Raw genomic sequence first — 18,779 nt, forward strand, 5'->3', positions numbered from 1 at the left:
AGGTCCGTATTCGGCGGGTGCATCCTCTTAGATCCCGCCGGTTCCCGAGCATCCTGGGGCTCGGGAGAGATCGCACACACGCGGATGGAGCTGAGGTACGATCCTCGCTTAGGATATAGGAAGTCTGCGGATCAAGTCCCGGAGGAGCCCTTTCCCCATCTTTTTAGGAGAATCCGAGTCCTGGGATAATTAACATCAAGAAGGCGTTCGAGGGGGCAGGAGCGCGCCCGCGGCGGTGCGGACGGCCGGGCCATGGCCGAGAAGTTCGACCACCTGGAGGAGCACCTGGAGAAGTTCGTGGAGAACATCCGGCAGCTCGGCATCATCGTCAGCGACTTCCAGCCCAGCAGCCAGGCCGGGCTCAACCAGAAGCTGAATTTTATTGTTACTGGCTTACAGGATATCGATAAGTGCAGACAGCAACTTCATGATATTACTGTCCCTTTAGAAGTTTTTGAATACATAGATCAAGGTCGAAATCCCCAACTCTATACCAAAGAGTGCCTGGAGAGGGCTCTGGCTAAAAATGAACAAGTTAAAGGCAAGATTGACACAATGAAGAAATTTAAAAGCCTGTTGATTCAAGAACTTTCTAAAGTATTTCCTGAGGACATGGCTAAGTACTGGAGCATCTGGGGGGAAGACCATCCTCCTTCCTAACTCCCTCCTCCGTCTGTCTGAAGATCCTCCTAGCCCTGCACGAGTGGCCATGACCTTCAGGCAGCCTTGACTGAGCGGCACCAATGCTGTTTCCTGGGCCCATCCTCCCGCCACCTTGTCCTCGTCGTTGGCCTCTGGGGACGGCAGGGCCTGGAGGGCGTGCGGGGCTGTGCCACCAGCTGCCCCCTCTCCCTGACGTGCTCTGTTTGGTCCTCTAGCTCTCAGGGGACTGGTGATCACACAACTTTGAGTGCGATGTGTATGATTCTCCATGGCCAAATAGTCTTGGAAATATTAAATATGATAGGTAAAGTAAAAGTTTAAAAAAATTATACCTAATAGTTTTCTTTTAATATACTTTCTGTTCTTTTTTTTCTTTCTTTTATAGTGTCAAAGAAAGCTAAACAAAAAAACAAAAGGAAAACTTGGTTTAATATAAGTACTTTAAATGCGTTTTGTATTTTATATTTTTAAGTATAGTGCATAAAGAATGTGTTCAATGGAACTGTGTTTCCATAGATTTCAGTTAGTCTAATAAAATAAAGTCTTTAAGTACTTAAAAAAAAAAAAGAAGGCGTTCGTTATGCAAAATGTGGGAGCGGAAGGGAGAGAGGCAACAGCCAGGAGCTTGGGAAAAGTGTCGGTCGCTATCTTCATCCTCCTCCCTACGTTGCCCCTTAGACCAAAAGTGTTTCCTGGTTCCAAGTCTGTGCAGTTTTTAGCAGAGCCCAATGGCCTTAGGTCTTTGTCCTAAGGATGCTCCGTAATGGCTCTGTATCTGCCCGGCCAGCTCAGTTGGTAGAGAGTGAAACTAGTATCAGAGGACCCAGCGTTTACTTTCCCACCAGAAGATGGGTATTCTTTGCCATCTCTAAAGTATTTGTCTTACTGTGGCTACCAGAGGCGGGGTGGAGGGAGGCGTGGGGGGAATTAGATGAAGGTAGTCAAAAGGTACAAACTTCCAGTTATAAGTAAGTACTAGAGGCGTAGTATTCAACGTGATAAAGAGAATTAACATTGCTGTACGTTATAAGAAGAGTTAATCCTAAGAGTTAAGACAGAAAATCCTATGAGTTCTCATCACAGGTTGATGAATGGTCACTAAACCTGTGATAAGCATTTCATGATGTATGTAAGTCAAATCATTATGCTGTACACCTTAAACTTATACAGTGCTGTATGTCAATTATATCTCAATAAAAGTAGGGAAAATAATAAAAATGTTTATCTTAATGAAGTTTCTCTTTTTATTTATAAGCCCTTAGTAAACCACTGAGACATCACAAAAACGATAAAGGAGATGGTGACACTCCTCATGACCCCAAGGTCACCTGCGCCCACTGTAGGGGTACACGCTCAGCTGCCATTCCCCCAGTGTTTTCCCTGGTGGGAGGAGGTCCCATCGCTTTGCTCATTCCGCTTAGCCAGAATCCCTTGGTAAGAACTCGGTTCCGCACGTAGAGTCGTTTTTTCCAGGTAAAATGATGACTGAATCCTGGGCATATTCTTTACATTTAAATTTTTAAAAAAACATTCACACTAATCATTTAAGGGTATACTCTCACTGCAAGAAATCGAAATAATCTATTAATTTCTTTTCACATTTTTTATTGTGGTAAAATATACGCTTAAGGTTAAATTTGCCATTTTAACCATTTTTAACTGTACAATTTACTGGCATCAGTTACATTTACAATATTGTGCAAGCATCATTACTATCTATTTCCAAAACTTCATCACAATAATCTATTATATTTTTAAATGCCCCTGTCCACTGACCCCTTGGGGGTGACCTACCCGTGCAAAAATTCAACCACTCATCTGTCGCAGTTCTCGTCGTCTGAACTATATTCATGCAGCCAGTCCCGTGTGGGCTCCCGGCACTCACGGCCGGTGGGCTTCAGAGTCAGCATTTCGTCTGGATCTGAGCACTATAGGTCCTCCCAGCGCCCTCGGGGCCTCCCAGGTGTCCCGAGCTACGCAGCTGCAGGTGCAGCGCTACGTCCGAGGGGCGGACATGGCCCGAGGATCCTAGGCCCGCGTAGGGAGCAGTCTGGAGAGAGGGAAAAGTGTTTGTTTGTTTGTTTTTTACCCGGAGTAGAAAAAGCAATCTCTGCAACGACCACGAAGGGACTCGAACCCTCAATCTTCTGATCCGGAATCAGACGCCTTATCCATTAGGCCACGCGGCCTTGCCGTTATTTCTATTGCAGCTTTTCTCATAAAGCTTTCTCAGGCGCCTGTTCAATATGCCGTAATACGCATGCTCACACTGGCAAGGAGCCCCGCCCCTCGGGCTCGGTGTGAGCGGGGCTCCAAGCTGTGCGACTGAGCGCTACTGAGCACAGCCCAAGTGAGGGTTCGAGCCTGGGTGAGGCTGCCCAAGCCCCTCCTGTCCCGAGAGGCTCCTGATCTCTTCTCCCACGTGACCCCGGCCCGCAGTGGGTCAGGAGTTGCCCTCTGCTCCCCCAGCCCCTTTGCTTCCCCTATCACAGCACTGCTAAACCTGCCATGCTCTGTTCCAGTCTTATGGCCCCAGAATGGACTCTGACTGCTGTATAGGCAGAGGCCCTGTCCGTGGCCCCAGCGTGGTGTGCAGGTGGGGTGCGCGTGCTGGGAGGATGGTGTGGACCCCGCGCTGCCCTTTCCCAGGACATCCAGCTCAGCCTAGCCCATGTTGGGTTTCTTAGAGCCGGAGGCTGCCCTGGCGCCTCCCCTGCTCCCCCTCCTCACCCGGTGGGCCCAGCCTCTGAAGTGCCAGGCACTCTGCATACATTATCTCACTTAGTGTCACAGCTCCCTGCGTGCAGGCGCTATTCACGTGTACAGCGATCATCATGTTTATTCCATGGCGGCTGAGCCTCCCGTGCTATCGCGCCGCTTTTAGATGAGGAAACCGAGGAGCGGATGGGGTCAGGGATGGCGTTGGTGTGTGGCCACCCACAGTCAGCATCCCCTTGGTAGCCGCGGGCTCAGTCAGGCCTGCAGGCAGAGCCAGCACCTCAACGAGCTGCGGATCTCCAGACAGGCCTTGCGGTGCTCATCACAGTAGGGACCCAGCACGTCTAGCTTGCACACCTGCCAACTGACCTGTGCCGACCACACCCAGCCTGTGCCCAGGACTGCCAGGTCCCCCAGCGCCCAGCCTGGCATCCAGTGTATTGTAAGGCCTAAAGTTTCAAGTGTTGCCTTCACATCTTTGGGTCTCACAGGCCCCGTTGGTTTCCCCTGCTCTTGTCAGCTGTACCCCCCGACCCAGCAGGGAAGGCCCCCCCATCCCGCTAGTTCCCCCACCAGCCAGATCAGCCACACTCCACCCCAGTTCCCTGCCAGCCTGTGAAATTATTCAAACTAGTACCCCACCCCGTTACTACAAAGTCTGCATCTACAACCCCTGCTGGTTCCCTGTACTTCCCAGGGAAACACTGAGTGGCCAGAATGGCCTGAGGTGTCCTCCTCCCCCAGCTGTGAGTATATGTGGTTAATAACTGCTGTCCGTCTCACTGTCCAGGGCCGGGTGTTGTGTGTTCAACCGTCTCATACTATTGAGGGCGGGGTATCCCTCCCTCTGCAATGGGGTGAATAGGAGGTGACCAGAACACCAGGGCTGAGAAGAAGGATGAATCCAGCTCCTCTCCCCAGGAGACCCCCCACCCCCAACTCACCTCAGTCATCAGCTCCAGGAGGTCTTCCCTGGGGTCAGCTCTGAGGACCTCCACCAGCATCTGGATAAAGTCTGAGCCCTTCTCATCCCGAAAGGCTACACAGCCCAGGCCAGGGCACCAGGGCCAGAGTGTCAGACTCAGGCCCCTGCCAGCTGCCTTCCTATTGCCTCCCCAGGGGCCTATTGTTGGTGGAGGTGGGGGCAAGCACACAGGACCCCAGCAGTCAGGCAAGAGAATGGGGCAGGGGAGCAGGAACTTCTCGCTTCCGGATCAAGTTGTTGCTCAATGTTTGTGTAGTGAATATACAATGGATTCAATATCGAAGAAACATTTACTGTGAACCTACTACGTGCCAGGCACTGGCCAGGGCCCTGAGGCAGACAGAACTGTCCTGCCCTCATGGAACTTACAGCCTAGAGGAAAGGATGTAGGTACAGTGCTTAGCAGAGCCAGCCTTCAATATGTGCTCACCATCGTTACTATTATCATAAATAATATACATGGAAGGAAGACGGCTTAACTGCGACGAGGCTGGTACCCCTGCACCCCAACAGCCAAGCGCCAGATGCCCCTAAAGCCACTTCAGATCTCTGGCCAGGAGGCTAGGCCCTGTGTAATGGGCTTTGTGGAGACCCATCCCCTTACCTTCAGTGGCTGCGTAGACCATCAAGATGTCTGCTTGGTTAGGGCTCCCTGGAGTGGGGCCCCCGGAGAAGCTGCCTGCAAGAGGGACCAATGCCTTTTACCCAGCGTCCTGGGACTCCACCAGCCCCAAGGGTCTCCTCCAGTCTTGCTCAAGGGCACACAGGGCAGTAGAAAGAGTGCAGAGCAGGAAAGCCAGATCAAGTTTCAAATCTCAGCCCTGCTGCTTCTTACCAGCTGTGTGACCTCGGAAAAGCTATTTCACCTTCACTTGTTTCAGGCTCAAGTAGGGGAAGAAACTCTCCATTTTCAAAGGCCTTTGCCATTTAAGGTTTTCCTTCCCATCTTCTTGACGAAGAGAGGAAGGAGGTGGCAGCAGGATCCCAGCTCAGAGCCCTGGAAGTGCTCTCCAGACAGCTCCCCCCACCAGCCCCGCCCAAGCCCAGGCTCCCTGAGGTAGGTAGACCCACCTTGCACATCAGCATAGATGTGGAGGACATCGGCCGGGGGAGGGGGTGGCTGGTGGTGCCTGCAGCCAGAGCCACAACCAGGGGAGAGTGTGCGTCCCACACCAGTGTGCGTCCCTGTGCCCTGGGGAAGGAGGGAACAGTCAGGTCCTTTCACTCAGGAGATACCTGGGGGTGCTTCCAGGGCTCTAGCCCCCAGAGCTCCTGGGCAGGCTGCCAGGCTGGAAACATTCAGAGCACCGAATGACAGGTGCTGAGGGTGAAGTGCTCAAGTTCATGGACATGACCCCTAGGAGAGGTTGGGAGAGGGGGTGGGGAAAGGGCAGGGCTCACTCAGGCTTCTTGGAGGAGGTGGACAGCAAGTCCTGGGAGGCTGAGGGCTGGGTGAGGAGAGCCAGGGCTGCAGGAGGCTGGCTGGAGGGAAGGACCCGGCCAAGCCTCCAGGGCGGGCTCCAGGCCCTGCTCACCCCACGGCAAGCCTGAAGCAGGAAGATCTTGGGGCAGCCCCACAGGGCCCTACAGCAGCTCAGCTCCTGCACCAGCGCCTCTGGCTGCACCTCTTACCTATCAGCCCCCAGTAGCTGCCCCTGAGGCCCCCCCGTGGGCCATCAGGGCCACAAGGGCACAGCTCACAGGGCCCCTGCAGGCATCCAGCCACTCCCAGAAATGGACCATCTCCTCCTGGAAAGTCTGGGGGTGGGGATGAGATCAGGCCTGGGCCACAGTCACGGCCTCCCTAGCATCTGGTGGCCCTCTCTCTGGGTGGTTTCTCTAACCCCTTACCACACTACCTCCCACCTCCTTCCAGCCTCAGGCCCGGGGAGCAAGTCCTTTTACTTTCTTTCTTTTTTAAAAAATTAAAAAAAAATTTTCTGGCGGTGCCATGTGGCATGTGGGATCGTAGTTCCCCGACCAGGTATCAAACCTGTGCCACCGGTATTAGCAGGCAGATTCTTAACCACTGGACCACGAGGGAAGTCCCACAAGTTCTTTTCCTAACCTTCTGGTTGCATGGCCTCATTGGAGGTGACGTGGGTCCAGCCTCCTGCAGCTGGTTCTCTGGTCCCCCTGGAGAAGCTGCACCAAAAAGTTAAGAGCTGTGAGGGGAGGGCAGTGAGCTGACAGGTGTCTGGGAAGGAACCTGAGACCCTCCCAGGAAAAGCCTGAGGGTCCAGCCAGGGCCTTGAGCAGGGGAGAGGAGAAATGGCCAGTGTGGGGGGCTTCAGGGTCCCTGGAGACTGTGCTTCCAGAGTCAGGGAAGTGGGTTCTGGATGCGTGCAGCAGGGAGGATGGAGGCTAAACTTGGGGGTGCACTTCCTGCCCACGATTGGTAAGAGGCTAAGGAGAGAGTACCCAGGGTCCTGGTGGGGGGTGCCTTCCTCAGAGCACCACCACAAGTTCTGGGCTTCCCCTCACCTGGGCTGTAGGGTCTGTCTTCAGGGTGGTCTCGAAGCCCAGGGCCTGGCACAGGTCCCCAGTGCCTTCACATCGTGCTGGGCCCCAGGCCGGTCCTGGGTCACGGCCAGGAAGAGGGCGGCCCTGGCCCCAGACAGGTCACACTGAGCGCTGGGGCTGGGTTTTGGCTACAGACAGGATTAAGGTGGATTCAAAGTGGTCTGAGGACCTCCCAGCTCCTCGCCTCCCTGCCTCAGGTCTCCCGAGCCTCTCTCCCAGTCGAAACTGTTGCCACAGAAAAGCAAACATGTATTAAAAAATAAAATAAACCAAGATAAATGTCAAAAAAAAAAAAAAAAAAGAAACTGCTGCCACATGGTTGGACCCCAGCCCTGTCCTGCTCATCTCGGGCCCCCAGAGCTCCACGTCCCCAAGGAGCTCCCAAATACCGGGCAGTAGGTAGCCCCTGAGGACTCTTCAGCTGTCCAGCAGAAGACCTGGTGGGGGTTAGGGCTGGAGGACGCCTCAGGCAGCCGCTCCGTGCGGGTGCAGTTATGGGGGAGCAGGACCCTGGCTCCACGGAACAGCTTGGCCAGGCTCCTGGCTACCACAGTTTCTTTGGTAAGGACTAGTTTGGTGCAGGTGGGGGCGTGTTAGAGACCCTAACCAGACCCTAACCCTGCCAGACACTAACCCTGCCAGAATGGAGGGAGGAGGAGACAGACAAAAGAAAGGGAGGGCCCGAGGGGGGTCCTAGTTCAGGCTGAATCACAGGATTCCCAGGACATGGATGGCCTCAGGTAGACACTGGCTGCACCATTAGCCATGCTGTTCCCTGGGGTCCAGGGATCAGCGTGCACAGAGATGGGGCGCTCCCAGAGCGGGTCAGGGCCTGTCTGGGAAGGCTCGCAGGGTGGGCACCGCCTGGGGAGGCCGGGGAGAACTGTGGAGCAGAGCTGGGGCCCATTCTCACCTCCAGTGACAACCCAACTGCCCACTGAGACCTTTGGGCCTCGGGACCAGACCTGAATCATCCCCAACCCTGGACCCCAGGGACCCACAGTCTGACGAGACAGTCACTGCCAGGTAAGTGTGAACAGGGGTGGATGGGAATACAAGTGTCAACCCAGGGATTGTAAGGGGCATGGTTGACGCCTGGAAGGGTCTGTGTGAGGCTAGGTCGAGAGGGAGGGATGCCAAGCAGAGGGAGCAGCCTGGGCAAAGGCACGGAGCTGAGAAGATACTGCAACGTGTGGGGGACCCTGAGTGGGTTGTGAGGACGGGCGTGGGTGGGGGTGGGAGGCGAGGCTTTGAAGCTGACACCCATTGCAGGCAACACGGCCTTATGTTGTGGAATGAATGGGTGGAGGCAATGGGTTCAGGACAACACAGCAGAGCCACAGCCCCCCTCCTGGACGCCCCTTCTGGGCCTTCACCTGGTCAGCAGCTGCAGCGACCAGTGAAGACGACGGCCACAGAGCTCGCCCAGGCCAGTGAGGAAGGCTCCAGGCTTGGGGGTAGCTGGGTGGGGAAGCAGCACATAGGCCTGGAGGGAGGGTCTCAGCCCTCCTGCCCACCCCCCAGACCCGCTTTGCCCTGCCCCGCAACTGGGGGTCCCTGGCCAGCCCACTCACCCCCGGGGGGAAGTGGAGAGCAGCAGGAAGACTTGGGGCAGCCCCACCAGCCTCACAGCGGCTCAGCTCCTGGACAGCTGCTGGGGCTGCCTCAGCTGCTCACTGGGGGCCACCAAGGCCAGTAGATCACAGCCCACAGGGCCCCCGTGGGCATCCAGCTGCTCCCGGAACCTAACCAGTTCCCCACGGAAACCCTAGGGCAAGAGCGAGTGCTGGGCCTGAGTCCAGGGAGGCCCCAGGTGGGACTGGGGGCAGAGGTGGGAAGAGGCAGGCGAGGGCTCACCTGGACCAAGGCCTCCCACCTCTTGCAGCTCTCAAAGCCCAGCGTCCGGAACACACCCTCCAGGACAGCGAGTGTAGAGGCTGACACCTCAGGACTGCTGAGTGTCAGGGTCACCCTTGGATCCTGCCCACTGTACTTACCTTGGGGAGGCAAGGCCAGAGTCGGGCCAGGGTAGGGCTCAGCTGGGAGCCAGCTGGGCTGGGTCAGGGCGTGCCTCCGACTACCTTTCTTCCCAGGCTGTCCCGAGCATCTGCCATCTGCGAGGCCACCTGCAGGGTCCCAGACACCAGGAAAGCCATGGGGCTATGTGGGGGTTTCCTCCGAGCACAGAGTTCACCTCCCGGGCCCAGTGCCAATGCTCTTGGTCCCAACCCTTGGCCTCTCCCTGAGTCCCATCCTATCAGCTCTGTTTATGAGCTGAGCTGGACCCTGTCCCCTGCCCTGGAACCCTGCGTTCTGGGCCCTACGACCCCAGGCCCTGCTCTGTTCCCTGGCTCCAGCGGGCTGCTTCCTGGCTGGCACTAACACGCCCCCACCTGCACCAGGAGCCTGTGTCCAATCCTATTCTTAGCTCCTGGCCCACCTGCTATCTGATCTCGTTACACCCCAGTGTCTCCCTTCTGAGACAGCCACCAGCACCAAAAAAATTTGTGCACTGCTCCCGCCACCCATCACCCCTACTCACTCATTCAGAGCACCCACACACGTGCACGTGCGCACACACACACACAGCAACTGCCAGCCTGAGGGCATGGGGAGCAGTGAAGGGCATCATCCCAGAGGTAGAAACCCCGGGCTGGACTCAGCTGTCCAGTGAGACCCCGGCGGCTTTATCTGGGAAATGGGGTCTGTCCAGTGACCTCAGGATGAAGCCCGGGTTAAATGGGGGCGCAGAGAGGCTGGCACACACACACTGCGGGACAAAACATCTTGTCTCAGCCCGCCCCCACCGCCTCTCAGGTGGCCCCTGAAGCCACCACCTGGTGAATCAGAAAGGACTCGGTGGGGTAGAAGGTGCTCTCAGCACGTGCCTACCAGCTCCACAGGGCCCAGCCTGGGGATGGCGGGAGCGGGGGGGAGGTCAGATGTGAAGGGCTGGGTGGGGATGGGGCATGGCCCATTTTGACTCAGCAGCACTCTCTCCCTAAGGGATTTGAGCACAGGGTCCAGCTTATTGCTCCAGATCCTCTACGGGCAGCATGAGCCACCACCCTGACCAGTCACGGACTCTGAGCCTGGTTCCTCATTTCATCAAAGGGAGAGAAGGAGTGGCCTCGTAAAGACCCCACTCCCAGTCAGCTCCCTCACTCTCCTGCTGAGTAGGGAGGGGTGCCACCAGCTGTCCCATCCTGAGCTGTCCTCAGACTAGGACAGGCACTAGCTGACAGGATGAAGGACCCAAGGCTCATGGCAGCCCTTGGGGCCCAGGTGACCTGGAAGCCAAGAATGTGGCTCCACCTGATGACCATCCAGCATCACGTGCCACTAGGACCACCAGGCCAGGAGGCCCAGGGGTACGAATTCCAGGTCCCCCCCAACCCCCAGCAGCCACCTAAAGAACAAGAATAGCCTGGAGAAAGTTTTCATGTTTATTCAACCTTTCTGCTGCCCTTTGAGGCCAGCTGGGCCAGCTCCTTGGGAGGGCCTGTGGTCTGTCCCTGTGAATGCCCTTCTGCAGGGAATACAGCGCCTCAGGAGTTAGTGACAAGGTGCTGATGGAGTGCTAGTGTTAAGTACCATAAACCCCGAAACTCCAGGAGACTGGGGAGCAGCGGGGGCAGCGGGCCTCCGCTGGCCCTGTTCTTGGTCTGCACAGTTGGCCTCTGTCCCTGGAGCCAACACCACCCTCCCCAGACAGGTAGAGGGTGACTCTTGGGAACTCAGCTGGGGGCGAGCTGGCTGAGGGCAGAGGCAGGCAGCTTGCATGCTGCTGGGACAGCACAGAGCGGTCAAGGTCCGGAAATGGTGGAGGCCAGAAAGCCCCTGTGGCTGCACCCAGGACCCAGGTCCTCATGGGTGTGGGCTGACTGACCCTCCCAGAGCCCAGCAGTACCCTAAGGCTTAGCCTTCACCCCCGTGGGAAGGCACAGGATGGCAGGACAGGAGGCCCAGCTCATAGACCCAGCCAAGAAGGCCGGGAACAGAGAGCGACGGGGCCAAGCAAGGCTTAGGGGGTTCTGGGATGGAGACCCCAGGCCTGCTCGAGTCCTCATACGTCCCTGTGCCCCAGCTTCTCCCCTGTGCTCATGCCACCAGCCTGGAATGTGCCGGGGCTCCAGGAAACCAGGGGGCAAGAAAAACCCCAGAGCAGTTAGGGGCATGGCCACGAGGTCACAAGGGATTCCATGCCTGGTGGGCGTTGGCCAGGTCCCCAGGCGGGCAGGGCTGATGGGTTCTGCACATGGGGGACCCTGCAGTCCTGCCGGCAGCGGAGATGGTGGACTGGGCCGGGTGGGGACCCTGCCTGGGCTGCCCTTCCGACCCTCACCCCACAGGCTGGGCCATCTTGGCGTGCAGGCTCTGGTGGGCGATGAGGTGGGCGCGCTGCTTGAAGCTCTTGTCGCACTCGCCGCAGCCGAAGGGCCGCTCACCCGTGTGCACGCGCCGGTGGTCCAGCAGGTAGGAGCGCAGTGAGAAGCTCTTGCCGCAGTCACTGCAGCCGAAAGGCTTCTCGCCCGTGTGGATGCGCTGGTGGTCGGCCAGGTAGGCACTGCGGCTGAAGCTCTTGCCACACTCGGAGCAGGAGAAGGGCTTCTGGCCCGTGTGCACGCCCTGGTGGCGCACCAGGTCCGAGGAGCTGCGGAAGCTCTTGTCGCACTCCTGGCACTTGTGCGGCTTCTCGCCCGTGTGCGTGCGCTGGTGGCGCGCCAGGTCGGAGCCCCAGCGGAAGCGCTTGCCACACTGGCTGCAGCTGTGCGGCTTCTCGGCCGCCAGGTCCCGGAACTGCCGCCGGCGCGTGGGTGGCCGCCCCCGCCGCGCCCCCACTGCCCGCCCCCGGGGCACCCCCGGCCGGGTCTCAGCCTCCTCCAGCCTCCAGGACACGGTCACATCGCCAGCAGCCTGGCCCGGGAGCGCCGTCACCACCTCCTCCAGCCGGGATCTCTCGCTGTGGCTCGTGAGTCCCAAACCTGCAAGCGGGGAGGAGGCGGCCTCTTCAGTGCCATGCGGTTCCAGGGACAGAGTTGAGGGGAGGCAGAAACGAGGCTCCCGGCCAGCGCCTGGGGCTCAGGTTCAGACAGCCCTGGGCTCCGGCAAACTCCAGCCTCAGCTTCCTCCTCCATGGAATGGGGACACGAGAAAACGACGACAGAGAAACCGTTCAGAGTGAGCGGCAAGGGGCTTGCTGGGTGTCTCCAGCAGAGGCACTTACTAACTACAGGCCTAACCAATCTACGCCCCCTTCCCACACTGCGATCCAACGTCCCACCCCAAGCCCTGCCTATTCAAATGCCAAAACTGCGTAGATTGAGGTCATCTATAAATGATCCCAACCCTCACCATTTGTTATCAGCAACCAAGGAACCACAGGGCTCAGCTAACATGGTTCCTCTCGCTACACGAGCTCTTGTCCTCTCAGCTCAAGAACAAACGGAAGTGGATCAGGAGGGATCTTAGCTGGTCCCACTGGCTTGCACAGATTAAATGAGATGATCCCCAAACAGTGCTTAGGAAGGCCCTGACCTGGAGAGAAACCCAGCAGCGCGGCCTCTAGTGAGCAGGTGTCTCTCCGCACCTCTTCACTGGGCAGGCTGAGGGGGCCTCACAACCACGTTTGCAAGAAGTCCCAGCTCCGTCCCTTCAGTGTCCTTCAACCTCTCTGAGTCTCAGGTCCCTCGTCTATAAACGTGCACACGCTTTCATGCGGTGGGTTGTGAGGATCCCATGAGAAAATGCCTGTACCCGTGCTCAGCACAGTCCTGGCATGTTGCCCATGCCATCACAGGCAGAGAAAAGTGAACACCAGCACAAACGAAACCTCCGGGGGCTCTTAAAGAGACGCAGGGAAAGCCCTCTTTGGAGCCAGCTAAGCCAGGACTTGGGAGGAAGACTGAGGATTCCAGCAGGGTGTGCAGGGGTGGGGCCTGACTGGGCCCACCCGTTGCTGCTGGGACTCCAAGGAGGCGAGAGCCTCCAGCTCAAAAGTCAAGGACCCCTAGGCCCCTTGCTGTGCCCACTGCTTACCCAGGGCAACGTTCTGGGAGTTCTCCCTTTTTATGTCCCAGAAGAGATCTCTCTGAGCAGGGTCCAGGGACCCCCATTCTTCCCGGGAGAAATAGAAGGGAATGTCTCCAAATGTCACAGGTCCCTGGAATGAGGTGAGAAAACCCAGCTCAGGGCTGCCCTGCTCAGGACTCCCCAGGCAGTCATGGGCAGAGACATGAAGGGGGATGGGAAACAGGACAGGTCCAGGCCAGAAAAGGATGGATGGAAGAGGCCTTGGTGAGAAGGCAAGACCCATTACAGGGACTCATCAGCATCAGAGGGGACAAAGGAACTGGTAACTCACCCCAGAGGCAAAGCAGGTATCTGTTGTCTCTCTGGTGCTCCCCTCTTTAAGAAGAGCCGGAAGCTGGGCTGCAGGGAAAGAATGGAGCCTCAAAGAGGCCAGCCCAGGCCGGGAGTGAGATCTCGCAACTCTCCTTCACACACACACGTACACACCTTGCCTTCTCAGAACAGAAATACCCTTCTTGCTCCCTTTAGGGCAACGTCCAGGAAAGACCCAGGCCCCTGTCCAGCCACTCTGCCACCTTCAAGTTTACTCACCACCATGGCTGTGCTGCTCCCAAGGTACAGGTGGCCGGCTTTGTGTCCCTGCCTTCCGGGGAGGCCCCTGGGCCTGAGATCCCTGGACTGCAGCCTCAGGTTCCGCCCCCTCTGAGGGCACATCCTGTGCAGGAACCACAACATGCTCATCAGCACCAAGACCAGATGGGGGAGACAGAGTTTAATCCCTGGGAAGGAGACACAGGACACATCCCTCAGGAGGCTGGGTGTGGGGAAGAAGGTCAACACAGGGCCCCAGGAAAGACCAGATGAGAATGTGACACCAGGCAGTGCTATGTGCCCAGGGACACTCCCCAACCAAGCGTGAGGCAAGAACCAGCCCCCAAAGGCCAGAATCAAAGAGCCACTTAGCAAGGGGCAGTGGGGGGAGACCTTCCTGTCAAGGGCAGAACCCCACACCCCCGCCACACATTAGCATCTCCCCAGACGCTTCCAGTGTCAAGGACCCAACACCCCACAAGACAGCAGGGTTCACAGGGACAGCTCTACCTTCTCACACCCCCTTTGGTGCTCTCACTATGCACATCACTGTATCCCCAGGGCCTGGCCTAGAGCAGAACACAAATAAACGTTTGCAGAACCTGTGGAGCTAAAACCTGCCTTCCTGGAGCATGCCCACTTTGGTCCTGCTGCTACCCTCCAAAGCCACCAAAAAGAAACCAGATTCACTTGGACAGTGTCTTTCAGAAAGGCCACACATTATGACAAGCTCCTGTGGACGCTCCCTCTGGCTCTCCATGTCCTCTCCCACCCCCAACCCCCGCCCCACCCCCTGGAGGACTCATCTCTATAGAGATGGCCACCTCTCCTCAGTCCAGGTGCTATCCAGGTGCCCCTGGATGCGGGAGGGGCCCCTCACCTGTGGCCAAGCTTTCACTGGCTGCTTCTGCAGGTCCTCCACCAAGGCAACAGCTTCCTCGCCACTCCCTGGGCATCGTTCGCATACCCAGCCCTGGACGCCCACGGGCAGCACGCTCAGGAACTGCTCCAGCACCAGCAGCTCCAGGATCTGCTCCTTGGTGCGCAGCTCGGGCCGCAGCCAGCGGCAGCAGAGCTCCCAGAGCTGGCTGAAGGCCTCGTGGGGCCCACCCGCATCCCCGTAGCAGAACTGCCGAAAGCGCTGGCGGCACACCTCTGAATCCCTGCTGTCCTCTTGCTGGGCAGCGTCCTGCTCCCAGGAGGAATCTTCTACCTTCACGATCAGAAGCCCTTCTCCCTCCCCAGGGGCCTGGTCCTGAGGCTCTGGGGGGGCTGCCATTCCCCTGGCCTAAGGCTCAGGGCTGGTCAGCCTCAACCTGGGCCTTCAATCTCCCAGAGGGATCCCCAGTGGCAGCTGGGTTGGCATCTGGACAGGCACTCCTGGGGAAAGAGCAGAATAGCAGGAGGGGGGCGGTACATGAGCAATCACCAGCCTTGAGGGACATCCAGGGACTCCAGCTCCTGTTCTTCCCGGCCTTGAAGGCTATTTTAGGCTCTCCTATAAAGCCTTGCTCACATGACTCTCTCCTACCAATACAGATCCACGGCTCCTTATCCTCAGCTCCAAAATCCAAAACTCCCAGGTTTTCACCACCTGGTCTACTGACATGAGATGAGCATATTTATAACCTCAATTTATCTCATTTAATGTAAATGTTCATAGGTTCTATGGGAGAAATATTAATGTATTTGTTCAGTTTGTAAAAATCTATCAAGTTGTACTTCTGATGTATATTTCTGTATATTATTCTTCAATTAAAAAAAATTCTTTTTAACTGGGAATTCCTGGAGGTCCAGTGGTTAGGACTCTGCGCTTTTACTGCTAGGGACCCCGGGTTCGATCCCTGGGTGGGGAACTAAGACCTCGCAAGCCGTGCAGTGCAGCCAAAAAAACTGTTTTTTTTAAACTAATGTTTTGATTACTGAGTGTTGTACCAGATTGCGCTGGCGGCGTTATTTAATATACAATATATGTATTTTTCTCAAATTTTGTATTTTTCTCAAATTTTGGCCCCTAGTGTATCAGCAAAGGGCCCACAGACACCATCCTGAGCCATTTATCCAGATACACATGAACGTGAGACATAGTTATACGTTACTGCTTCTCTTCACAACAGTCCTGAAAGGTCTGTATTTTGAAATATATATATATTTTTTTGGTACACGGGCCTCTCACTGTTGTGGCCTCTCCCGTTGCGGAGCACAGGCTCCGGACGCGCAGGCTCAGCGGCCATGGCTCACGGGCCCAGCCGCTCCACGCCGTGTGGGATCTTCCCGGACCGGGGCACGAACCCGTGTCGCCTGCATCGGCAGGCGGACTCTCAACCACTGCGCCACCAGGGAAGCCCTGGAATATTTTTAATTGCTTTTTGTTTCAACAAAAAAAGTGATACAAACCATTGTAATAAAAGGGGGAGGGGGTTAAACAATACAGTAATACATAAAAGAGAAACTCTTCCTTCCACACTGCAGCTGCACCTCCATTAACAGTCTGACATATGACCTCCCAAATCTTGCCCTGTTCATTTACTGGAAATATATCCATAGAAACCGGGAGAAAAGTGCTTTGTGCGTGTTTTTACATAAATCAGGTCTTACCGCAATACTATTTTGTCATTTGCTTTTCTACCCAACAATGCTGCCTCAGCCGCTATAGGGGATTCCGTGGTATGGATATACTCGTTTCTTAATGAATACCCACCCGAGTGAGGCATTCAGGTTGTTTCCAATTCTTTACTACTACACACTAAGCACTTTATTTAGTGTATTCTGAAAGGTAAGCTCTCCATGCTCATCCTCCAGTGACCGAGGAGAAGGCTCCGCTCGGACAGAGCCAGGGACTCACCAGGGTCGCTCAGTAGGACTCGGCAGTCGGGAACGCGGACCCGGCCAGAGCTCCGCGCTCGGTCCCAGCAGCCTTGCCTGAGCGGAGATGAGAGGCGGAGGGGCGGGCAGCGGGTGCGGCGCCCCAGGCTTCTCCCCTGCACCTCCCTGAGGTGCGCGCCCCCTTCGGCCTCTGCCTCGGGGCGCCGGCCCCGGCCTCCCGGAGCCCTGCGCTCGACCTCGGAGCCAGGCGGGCCGCGTCGCCTGTCCCGCCCCCCAGGACTCACACCGCCCACAGTCGCCCAGGCGTTCCCAGTTTCCGCCTCCAGGTTTCGGCGCCGGAAATTCGCGCGGGGCTCGCCGGGAAACAACATGGCGCATGCGCTGAGACAAGCACTCCCAACTACTCTCCCCAGGAGGGCGGTCGCCTACTATACCGGCCTTCTCCCTGACGGATGACCAATGAACGGTGAGAATTTCCAGGGATGGCCAATCAGAAGGCAGTGACGTCATGTGGTCAACACCCATGCCCCCAGGCTGAGGTCTGCCCCTAGATTCGCGCTTTCTCCCTCTCGCCTTGTCTTTCAGTTTTCTGTGTTCCTCTGACCCGTGAAGGGTGAAAAGGAAAAGCCAAGGCTGGCCTGCTGGGCAGAGATGTCTCTGGGCCCAGCTACGAGTGGATCGCCTGTTCCGCCGCAAGGGATGCTCGGGCGTGGACTCTTCCTTCCGTCCCCTGCTCTTTCCGCTACACAGTGGGTCGAGAGCTGAGGGGGCCGTGGTCCAGGAGCCGGAACTCAGCCTTAGGAGACTCGTTTATAGCTTTTAGGGTCCCGCACCCACCCAAATAGTCTTTAGCCGCTTCTAGCAGGGCGCGGAGCTTGCTGGGAAATGCAGTCCAGTGAGGGGCCGGGAACCTCCTGCGCCGATCCTCTGTTCCCGAGGGTCGGCTAGGGTCTCTCAGCAGGATGCGGCCGTCGGGGACGCTGACCCCGACCAGCAGATTTGACTGAAGGACAGCGGGGCTCTCCAGGCTGGGGAGAATCTAAAGCAGGCGGGCCGCGTCGGGGAAGCTCTATGCATTTGGACCTGCTGCCACCCTCTTCTTACTCCCCTTGGAGATATGAGGCTCCAGATCTTTTTCTGAAATAGAAAATCCTTTCTTGTGGTGGTTGTTGTTTGATTATGCAAGTATTGCATCCTTAGTGTAGGAAAGAAAATAAAGTACGGAAAATTTTAAAGGCATCCATATCCACAAAGCTAACTTCCTCACTCGGCTCACATGGCACTCCCTCAAAGTGGTTTTTCCCTAACCCTATGTAAACAGCACCTGGCCCCCGCTGCCATGCCTCTGCCCTGCCTTATTTTTCTTCCTAACTTTTATCACTACCTGACATATTTGTATATTTGCCCCCCACTACTCGACTATAATTTTCATGATATCAGACTGTTTTCACTGCCCTACTTCCAGAATTTAAATACTGTGCCTGGCACAGTATTTGTTGAAAAACTGATGGTTAAAATAACTGAAAGTTAAAAATATCCCTAATAAGGCCATCCAGAAATAAGCACTATTAATATTTCAGTCTTAAGTTCTACATCTATGATTATTTCTAAGGTAAATCTGGAATAATTCTATTTAATGAATTTTTGTTGGCTCAAGTCTATCAAAGAGGACTTCCCTGGTGGTGCAGTGGTTAAGAATCCGCCTGCCAATGCAGGGAACACGGGTTCGAGCCCTGGTCCGGGAAGATCCCACATGCTGCGAAGCAACTAAGCCGTTGCCCCACAACTACTGAGCCTGCGCTCTAGAGCCCGCGAGCCACAACTACTGACCCCGCGGGCCACAACTACTGAAGCCCGCGCACCTACAGCCCATGCTCCGCAACGAGAAGCCACCTCAGTGAGAAGCCTCCGCACCGCAACGAAGAGCAGCCTGTGCTCGACACAGCTAGAGGAACCCCGCGCACAGCAACGAAGATCCAATGCAGCCAAAAATAAATAAATTTTAAAAAATTCATCTCAGATAACAGTAATGCCTTGTGGAGACAAAATATTACAAAAAAAAAAAAGTCTATCAAAATCCATCTGTTGTGCAAGGTGCATAGTATTCCAAATCATGGAAGTTCCATATTCCATTTAAAGTCCCCTACTCTTGGATATTTAGATTGTTTCAATTTTTCCATTTGTAGATGTTTACTACGTACACCTTCCTGCATTTTCTTGAACTACTTGCTGGAAGGGATGAGCCCAGGCTGTTCTAAGAAGACCGCTGAAGTGGATGCTACTGGGCTCCCTCTCCTCCCCTTACTGGCCCCAGTGGAAAACTACACAAGGAAGAAGGAACTTGAAAGTCCCTTTTTCCAGTGTGCCCTTACATTGTTCTTCACCCTGTACTGACAAAGATTAACAACAAGTTGGCTTGCAAAAGAGAAACGTCCATGGG

General features: G+C 56.0%; 1 protein-coding gene, 1 non-coding gene and 2 pseudogenes across 6 annotated transcripts; 1 reads left to right on the forward strand and 3 right to left on the reverse strand.

The window, feature by feature from the left end:
• Window positions 1-224: 224 nt before the first annotated feature.
• LOC111185238 (mediator of RNA polymerase II transcription subunit 10 pseudogene) lies at window positions 225-685 on the forward strand (annotated as a pseudogene).
• On the reverse strand, window positions 253-9,047 carry LOC149747424 (uncharacterized; annotated as a pseudogene). Its single transcript, XR_016387836.1, has 11 exons — window positions 8,961-9,047; window positions 8,464-8,886; window positions 8,416-8,425; window positions 8,266-8,339; window positions 7,237-7,342; window positions 6,851-7,019; window positions 5,903-6,124; window positions 5,438-5,560; window positions 4,973-5,045; window positions 4,326-4,431; window positions 253-3,750 (listed from the first exon to the last, which is right to left on the reverse strand). The product of XR_016387836.1 is annotated as an uncharacterized LOC149747424 (transcript).
• On the reverse strand, window positions 2,780-2,852 carry TRNAR-CCG (transfer RNA arginine (anticodon CCG)). Its single transcript has one exon. It is a non-coding gene; the product is annotated as a tRNA-Arg (tRNA).
• A 1,268-nt stretch (window positions 9,048-10,315) lies between the features above and the next one.
• On the reverse strand, window positions 10,316-17,401 carry ZNF213 (zinc finger protein 213). 4 transcript variants are annotated; one of them, XM_089896278.1, is made up of 6 exons: window positions 16,359-17,401; window positions 14,394-14,893; window positions 14,024-14,082; window positions 13,514-13,637; window positions 12,929-13,052; window positions 10,316-11,874 (listed from the first exon to the last, which is right to left on the reverse strand). In XM_089896278.1, the coding sequence occupies exons 2-6, from the start codon at window positions 14,790-14,792 to the stop codon at window positions 11,231-11,233; spliced, it is 1,350 nt and encodes a 449-aa protein (XP_089752404.1). In that variant the 5' UTR covers window positions 14,793-14,893; window positions 16,359-17,401; the 3' UTR covers window positions 10,316-11,230. The 4 variants fall into 4 exon arrangements, with proteins under 4 accessions (XP_089752404.1, XP_089752401.1, XP_089752403.1 ...); XM_089896275.1 differs by lacking the exon at window positions 14,024-14,082 and adding an exon at window positions 13,254-13,321 and having other exon boundaries at window positions 10,320-11,874; XM_089896277.1 differs by lacking the exon at window positions 14,024-14,082 and adding an exon at window positions 13,254-13,321 and having other exon boundaries at window positions 10,320-11,874; window positions 14,394-15,860.
• Between the last annotated feature and the right edge of the window lie 1,378 nt (window positions 17,402-18,779).

Source organism: Delphinapterus leucas, chromosome 15 (assembly GCF_059928025.1).
Source record: "Delphinapterus leucas isolate spDelLeu-1000000601 "Yukka" chromosome 15, BTC_Dleu_Yukka2, whole genome shotgun sequence".
Taxonomy (NCBI): Eukaryota; Metazoa; Chordata; class Mammalia; order Artiodactyla; family Monodontidae; genus Delphinapterus; species Delphinapterus leucas.

What these genes read in the sequence shown, in the direction of transcription:
- ZNF213 (XM_089896275.1), bottom strand. Translation starts at nt 14,792, where the DNA reads ATGGCAGCCCCCCCAGAGCCTCAGGACCAGGCCCCTGGGGAGGGAGAA. An exon ending in GGAGCAGCACAGCCATGGTG is followed by an intron (nt 13,322 to 13,513) that starts GTGAGTAAACTT and finishes CTTTCCCTGCAG; the next exon opens with CCCAGCTTCCGGCTCTTCTT. An exon ending in CTCCCAGAACGTTGCCCTGG is followed by an intron (nt 11,875 to 12,928) that starts GTAAGCAGTGGG and finishes CCCCGCTTGCAG; the next exon opens with GTTTGGGACTCACGAGCCAC.